At 29.9% G+C, this 8,189-nt stretch overlaps 1 protein-coding gene across 2 annotated transcripts; it reads right to left on the bottom strand.

Moving 5' to 3' along the window:
- Positions 1 to 3,498: 3,498 nt before the first annotated feature.
- On the bottom strand, positions 3,499 to 7,786 carry LOC136083861 (uncharacterized). 2 transcript variants are annotated; one of them, XM_065803770.1, is made up of 8 exons: positions 6,807 to 7,746; positions 5,798 to 5,960; positions 5,618 to 5,703; positions 4,985 to 5,317; positions 4,734 to 4,917; positions 4,441 to 4,600; positions 4,199 to 4,314; positions 3,499 to 4,084 (listed from the first exon to the last, which is right to left on the bottom strand). In XM_065803770.1, exons 5-8 carry the CDS (start codon positions 4,800 to 4,802, stop codon positions 3,755 to 3,757), a joined length of 675 nt encoding a protein of 224 aa, XP_065659842.1. In that variant the 5' UTR covers positions 4,803 to 4,917; positions 4,985 to 5,317; positions 5,618 to 5,703; positions 5,798 to 5,960; positions 6,807 to 7,746; the 3' UTR covers positions 3,499 to 3,754. The 2 variants fall into 2 exon arrangements, with proteins under 2 accessions (XP_065659842.1, XP_065659841.1); XM_065803769.1 differs by having other exon boundaries at positions 4,985 to 5,703; positions 6,807 to 7,786.
- Positions 7,787 to 8,189: the final 403 nt, after the last annotated feature.

Raw genomic sequence — 8,189 nt, 5'->3', positions numbered from 1 at the left:
AATATCGAAAATAATCCTAATGCAGACAATTTAATTTGCCAAGAACTTGCAAGAAAACATCAAGATGATTTGTGTTCTATTGAGTTACTTAATGATGAAGGCAATAATGGTAAGAGAAAAAGAAACGAGCGGCCTGATGGCTCTTCTTGGGATGTTAACTTTCACAAGAAACAAAGAATTACAGGAAAAAAGTACTTAGGCTATAAAAAAGTTAAGATTGATGGTAAAGAAAGAAAAATGGGACCTGCGTGTAATTCCAAAATTTGTAAAGCAAATAAAAAACGAAAATGTACTGAAATATCAGAAGAGATGAGACATGATTTATTCAAATTTTTTTGGCAACTATCTCGGAAAGAAAAACAATTTTACATCCGCAACCATGTGGAGAAAATTGATGTACAACAGAAAACTGTTAAAGACAAAATGAGCAGGAAGTCTGGTTTATTCAAATAAAACTTCAGTCCTACTACTGGTGATTTGAAACCTGTTTGTATCAGATGTTCTTGAATACCCTTGGTATAAAAGAATAATTGGTTCAAAATTGTGCATCAAGTATAGTTGTGTCTCCAGACGACGATAGAGAGACGTGTCTCCAGACGAGGAAGAGAGACGACGAGGAAGAAAGACGACGAGGAAGAGAGATGACGAGGAAGAGAGACAACGAGGAAGAGAGACGACGAGGAAGTGAGACGACGAGGAAGCACGGCATTCAGAACAAGAAGATGGAGCTGTTTTACCAAAAGATGTCATTGAACAATATGGATGTAGAGAGGAAAAAATACCACAAAAGAAAAAGATCATTCCTGAATGGTTTGAAAGTTTACCAAAACTCCCATCTCAGTGTTGCAGAGCATTCACATCGAAAATGTATTAAGAACCATTATGGCATACAAAAATTGATTTGTACAGATCATACTACGACTTTTGCATTTCTCACATTAAAACCGTATGGATCCTTTACTATATTAATGCAAGTTTTTGAAAAAAAGAATTTATCCCTCTTTGTTCGCAAAAAAGATCAGTGTGATACTTGTTACGCATTCAAAGCAGGCAATATTTCAAAGGAAGACTACGATTAGCATATTACTGAGAATAATAGGGCTCCAGCTGAAAAAGAACGGAAGGTGATGGAGAAATATATTGCTTGACGGCAGACATGGAATCTGTTAAGTTAACCCCCATGACAAAGGCAAGTGCCATGTATTATAAGACGAATTTATGTTCACATAATTACACTGTTTATAACTTAGCTAATAGACATTGCAATTGCTACTGGTTTTCAAAAGTAGAGGGGGATTTATCGGCCAACACATTTGCCTCCTGTTTGGTTGATTATTTGAAGGAACATTGTCTACCTCCTTGCCGCCCAATTGTAGTTTAGGCAGATGGTTGCAGAAATCAAAATCGTAACCAATTTTTATCAAATGCCATTCTTTACTTTACCGTCCAAAATAATATCAATATAACTCAGAAATATCTAGTGAAAGGGCATACGCAAATGGAGGGAGATTCAGAACATGCGAGGATTGAAAAACAAATCAAGAGAAAGGATGTGTACCTACCATTTGAGTATGTAAAATATACCAAGGAGGCCCAGCTAACTTCCTTCCCTTATGAGGCTGCATACTTGAAATATGACTTTTTCAAGGATTTCTCTAATATAAGCCACTGCGACTCAGTTCGTCCAGGAAGAAAGAAGGGTGACCCATGTGTTGTTGATGTTCGCTGTTTCCAGTACGTACCCACAGAAACGATTCAATACAAATTATCTTTTGATGGAAGTTTTGTGGTTTCGCATAGAAGACCAATCAAAGTTAAAAAAGATGAGTCACCTATACAACTGTTTAGCGTTACTTTTTTTTAAAGTTTTTTACAGTTTTATATGGCTTTTATTTAATAAATTGCGTCCATTTTCATTTTAGACAATGCAGTTTTATTATTACGCTCTTAAACAACATTTATCTCAGACAAAACCTTAGGTTAATTCCACTTATCTTAGAAAATTGCTCACATTTCAAAGTAAATACTTATTTTTATCAAATCAACATTTTAAATAAACAAACAAAAGAATTTAATAACTCGACGTCTTTTTATTTTTTTTTATTTCTGGGGTTTTTTTGATAGGGGAGAGTGTGAATGAAAGAGCCAGTTTTAAAATGGCGTGAAAAAAACTCAATTGTAATAACTTTTTTTTTTTCTTTTTTTTAATTCAATAATTACATTATTGGGTAATATTTTAAAACTAAAATAAATCGGATAACAATGCTAGTAATCTATCATACACCTGTTTTAAAAAAAGAAAGAAAACAGCTCTTTCATAACATTGTGTCAATGAAAGAGCCACCTCTGTGCCATGAAAAAGCCGTAATTTTTTTCGAACGACTATCAGCCGTACCTATTTTTTGAACACTATTAAGTCTTTTAAAAATATTAAACTGCTAAATAGACTTCTAAAAATCAGATTGTACTTAAAGTTTAATAACTCTATGATAACCAATGATAGAACAAATGATAAAACAGCTTTAATAATAGTTTTACAAATTGTTCAAAATCAAAAAATTAAATGAGAATGAGAATTATGAAATAACATAATAATAAAAATACGTAATATTATAATAAATACACAATAGAATATAATAAAATGAATCAAACAATACAAAAAAAGTTTTTAAAAATTACTTAAACTTTAAAAAAAAGATATTACTTATTCAGAACTTTGACTTTTAAAAATTTAATTAATTATTATTTTAAATTCAAACGGAGCTATGTTTTACAACTTCCAGAAAAGTCATTAAAACAACTAATTTCGATTGAATAAGCTCAATGAAGCATTAGGAAAAATAGATTAAGTCGTTAAAGCGCAAAACGATTATTTAGTATAAAAAAAGGCAAATAAAAATGTCGGCTTATTCATAGCATAAACAGTCGGCTCTTTCAAAAAATTGTTTGGTTAAATACATAACCTTAAAATAAGCAATTTTGACAAAAGCTTTAATCTAATATTTTTTGTGTAAATGAAGGGCAAGTATATATATAAGAATGCAGCATTTTTCTTTTATCAAATAAAACATTACATTTAATCTTAAAAATAAATAAGTTAACCACCAAAAAATTACTTTTCATTTTTAAAATCTTTAGTGCTCCTTTACGACGCTATTTATTTTAGTAGAACTGTACATTTTTTGTGGATTACAGGTATCCAGTGTTGCCACACAATGAGTTAAATACAATTTGGATTGGATGCCAGTAAGATAGAAATAATGGTATTCGCTCCTTCAAAACCTGGCTCATTTATACACACTCTCCCCTATCACGTTTTTTTGGTCTCCCGAAAAGTTGTGATTTTTTAGATACCTGGTGTTGGAGTTTAGCCATCGATATATTTATGGAAAACAAATGAAAAGTTACGCCATAACAACTTTTTTAAAAACTCAATTTTTTTAAGCTAAGTTTTGATTTTTTAAACATAATGATTAAATCACGACATAAAACATAAGCTGTAACATAAGAGTTTGTTTATATAAAAATGCTTTCAGTCTACAAGTAAATATTTTGAGTATGATAAAATAAATATTTCCAAACAATTACTGAATAACTGTTATACTAGGTAACTTTTATTATATTGTGTATACCAATATGACTAAACTAGCCATATTGATACACTTTGCCTCATATATGTACACATCACAAACTCAATATTAATTACAAAATAAAAAATTTAGTGGTATCCATTAAAATAAAAACATTTAAAAGTTTATCCACTTTTTAAGTTTTCATTAACAAACAATGACAGATCACTGCCACCTTTTGACAACGGCAAATCGTCATTAATACCCATAACTACACGTTGTAAAAAATGTAAAACATGTCTGCACACTGGCGCATATTCAATATCGATTACGAAGTATAGTTTCAGTAAACGGTCTACTGCATTCAACATGTCATTTCTAATTGGAATAACATTGTTTTCTATAAAAATAAAGGACCGAATCAAGTTGCCACGAGCCCCAAGTGTAATAACAAATGGATGCATGAAAGAAGTATGTCTATTTGCATCAATTACAGTCTTCATAGCTGTAGTGTCCTTTGTAAAAACAAAAATAATTAAGATACGATATAGAAGCAAAATTATCATTGATCTAGTTTATAGCACATACCATTTAGCTAGAAATATTAAACTTAAAAACAAAAAACTTACAGAAAAAGATTGAATAAAGTGAGCTGCAACTTCAGCTGTAGACGGTTGATCCTTATTTTTAGGAGGCAATTGAAGAATGTACGGAAGCAAGTGAAATGCAAATTCCATATTTCGATCTTTGATTTTTAAAAGCATTTAAAAGTTCATACAGTACATATTTCAGAATAAAGAAAATAGTTTTAAATAGTTAGTGAAAGTTATAAAATATAAAAAAAGTAATTAAAGAAGACGATGTGACATACCACTTGAAGATATTAGTTGGCTGTCAAGCTCTAAAAGTAGTTGCTTAGCCATTAGATTCGCCTTTCTACAAGCCCAAGTAATAACATGAAGAGCTATATCCTCCCATTGCATAAGCATATCTTGAGCATTTTCAAATGTTGCTGTAAACTCTCTCTGAAACTAATGTAATGATAATTAAGAGTCTTTACATGTTTCTCAAATAAAAAATTAATTTTACTCTCGATATACTCCAATAGCAGTAATCCAAGACATTAGAATATACATTACTAATGTAAAAAACAAAACTACTAACATTAAATCCTAAATCTTTAAATGGGGGAAATTTCCGAATAAACTCTTGAAAAGGCGGTTTTGATGACATAATCCAGTGTCTTTGTGATACTTTAGTTTTTTCAAGAATAAATTGTTTTCGTCATACTGAATGTCATCAAATGACAACTCACTTATAATGTTTCATTCTTCATTTGAAAAAGAAACTAAAAAAAATAGTTTAGCATCATTTGTTGTATATATAAGCATGACTTACAGTTTTATTAGGCTTACTTGCAACATCAAAAATTGTTAGGGAAATGGATTTTCGTTTACGAGTAGCTCGGGCATGTACACCATCAAACTTCCTAATTGTTTTCACTTGCTCCTCAATATGTCCATGAGGTGTTATTTTCTTTTTTTCACTTCAATTTTCTTATAAGCGTAATAGTAATTTTCCTAAATATCCAAATAATGATAATGCAGTTTAAACAGCAAAAAAACTATTTACATTTAGATAACAAAGCTAAATAACATGCATATCCTAGAGGTCCACCAGAGTGCAGTTTAGGAAAAGCGTTAATGATTGACATAGCAAGACTTATTTTTGTTGCTCTTGGTGGATACCTAAAGTAAAAACATAATAAAATAATAATACCATAATATCTAAAAAATGTTATAGATTTAAGTTAAACAGATAGATTTTCTACCTGGTTATTTACCATGATTCACCAACTTAACATTTAATTATTCTGTTCATTTTTGTATGTAATCTTATTATAAAAAAGTATTTAAAAAACCTTACTGTCCTTAAAATATTCAGAAATAAAAGGATATTTGGAACAAACTGTAAAATCACATGTAATGATTTACAAGTTTCCAACTTTATTGACCATAATGTTAACAAGAATATGAACCAATTCAAACCTGTACTTTAGTAACATTCCAGTTGTGTCATATTCAACAATGACAAGTTTACCTGTCTGATGCTCATTAAGCAATTTACGAACATCCTAAAAAAGAAGAAACTTTTTGAAAATATTTTCAGAAACTAAAAGTAGTCCTTAAAGTTTTAAAGAACAGTTGAAAATTAAATTAAAAATTTACAAATTTGATATTGTCTATTCGGAGTACTAGACACTAAGTATGAAGAACATCGTTATCACGTGAATATGTTGAATCTGAAAAGGGATTGGAGTTTGATATATAACTAGTCTGATTATGTGAAACATGATTATTTGCAATAGTGAAATCTGTTTGCGGATTGTTCCTAAAACATAACAAATAATTCAATTTAATTAAACTTACATAATGCTATACTTTCAAAAATTACTAAAAATAGCTCCCTCAATTTATATATATATATATATATATATATATATATATATATATATATATATATATATATATAAATATATACATATATATATATATATATATATATATATATATATATATATATATATATATATATATATATATATATATATATATATTTATTTATATACAGTCCTCAGAATTAAGGTTGGCATGTCGACCTAACTCCTAAACTAAAAATCTCCCAGATCAGCTATTATTTATTGACCTAGTTTCTATCTTTTATGGTAAAACCTTTGTAAAAATATGTTTTTGCCTATTTAAAACAGTTTAAATTCTGCATTTTATTTCCAATTAATTTTATTTTTCTAATTCTGAGGGTTGTATATATGTATGTATGTAACTATATCTATAATAATCAGATTGTTTTTGCCATAGAACTTATCAGAAAATATTAAACTACGTATAATAAATATTTACAATATCGCCAGATATTTCATGGGGTAGGTATAGAAAGTTATCTTGACATGATTCGAAATAATGAGCATGAACTAGCAATTTATTTTCAAACAACGCACTGAATTAAGAGGTTTGTAATCGATAATGTCACATGTTCTTATACATAGCTTACAACAGTAAGATGAAGATTGAAAGTAACAGTGAGATAAAGATTGAATTGTTGTGAAAACTTACAACAGTAAGATGAAGATTGAAAGTAACAGTGAGATAAAGATTGAATTGTTGTGAAAACTTACAACAGTAAGATAAACAACTTACAACAGTAAGATAAACAACTTACAACAGTAAGATAAAGATTGCAATATTTGTAGACAACCCACTTTGTTGTGAAAAAATACTCAACTTCACTATAACCAAAAATCTGGTCAATGTGAGCAAATGCTGGTTCACCATCACTATAAAAATCATAAAGAATTGTTTCACATAATCTGTATTTCTGGCCCAATATGGTTACACAATCAACAGCTAAAACTTCACTTTCTTTACTAATAATGAGGATAATAACATTTTTGCTCTCTAATTCTGAAACTAAAAACACTTCACCATTTTTTACATCAGCATTGGTTTTTAGGGGACCATGAGTCATCCAAGCTAAGGCATGAGCAATTTGATGCCTCTTTTCAATTGAAAAAATGTTCTGAAAATTGCAAACAATATGAGCTAATCTTTTTGAAAAATTATGTTTGACTTCATATCTTATAACAATAAAGTGAGGAAGAGGTCCACTTCGTTTTATAATTGTTCCATAATTAATCATTCTGTGATGCATATAAAGAAGATTTTCCTCAGGATAACATTCTTACATCAATGTATGATGTTCCATTACTAGTTCCTCAATACATGTGATTTGTAAACAATTTAAATTTGGAGATAAAATTACATCACACAATTGTTTTAAGATTTGGTAAAATTTCCACTTTTGTTTATCTACTTTATCAATAACATCAGACAAAATAAGTGGAAAATACATAAACAGTGTAAGCATCTGAGCAGAGCGTTGACCTAGTAAAGAGTCAGTACTTTTCATGTGTGACTCTTTAATAGTCCTAGGTTTTGAGCTGCATTCATTTCTGTAATAGACATACATTTGACATCATATAACACATTTTTAAGGCTACTTAATAGTGGTTATAACCCTCTCTCAACTCTATAACTCCAAAACACGAACCTTGACGAACAAGGTTGCTGCGCAGAGAAACAAGTTAAGCGCAGAACTACCAGGGACGTGGTGCGGGTCGAACATTGGAACCTCTCGCTTATGAAGCGAGCGCTTTACCACTACACCAATACCGCATTATACCATGTAACACATGATAAAAAAGCCATTTAACTTCACACGGAAAAGCTCCTTCAAAAATATCATGCATTATGTCTTCAGAATCATTTGAAGCAGGATGATAAGGCAATTCAGTTAAACAACAAAATGTTGTTTTTATTCTAATGAGAATTGTGGAATTAAACAACCGTTTAATTCCACAATTTTATCCTTTTTATCCTTTCATAAGAGCAAAATTTTCAAAGTCACGTCTCTGCGGGAATACTCTATATCTGACTCTGTACATAATACAAACGGAGATATTTGCAGACTATATTAGAAAAAACACACAAATAAAAGGCATCACTATAAACAACAAAGAAACGAAAGTCCAACAGTATGCTGACG

The sequence above is a fragment of the Hydra vulgaris genome, chromosome 08 (assembly GCF_038396675.1).
Source record: "Hydra vulgaris chromosome 08, alternate assembly HydraT2T_AEP".
Taxonomy (NCBI): domain Eukaryota; kingdom Metazoa; phylum Cnidaria; class Hydrozoa; order Anthoathecata; family Hydridae; genus Hydra; species Hydra vulgaris.
Note: the sequence above shows the minus strand (reverse complement) of the source record. Positions and strands in the feature narration are given on the sequence as shown.

Coding starts and splice junctions, on each gene's coding strand:
- LOC136083861 (XM_065803769.1), bottom strand. CDS start 4,802: ATGTCATCAAAACCGCCTTTTCAAGAGTTTATTCGGAAATTTCCCCCA. Junction 4,315..4,440: donor CCAACTAATATCTTCAAGTG/GTATGTCACATC, acceptor TAAAAATCAAAG/ATCGAAATATGGAATTTGCA. Junction 4,085..4,198: donor ACTTTATTCAATCTTTTTCT/GTAAGTTTTTTG, acceptor GTTTTTACAAAG/GACACTACAGCTATGAAGAC.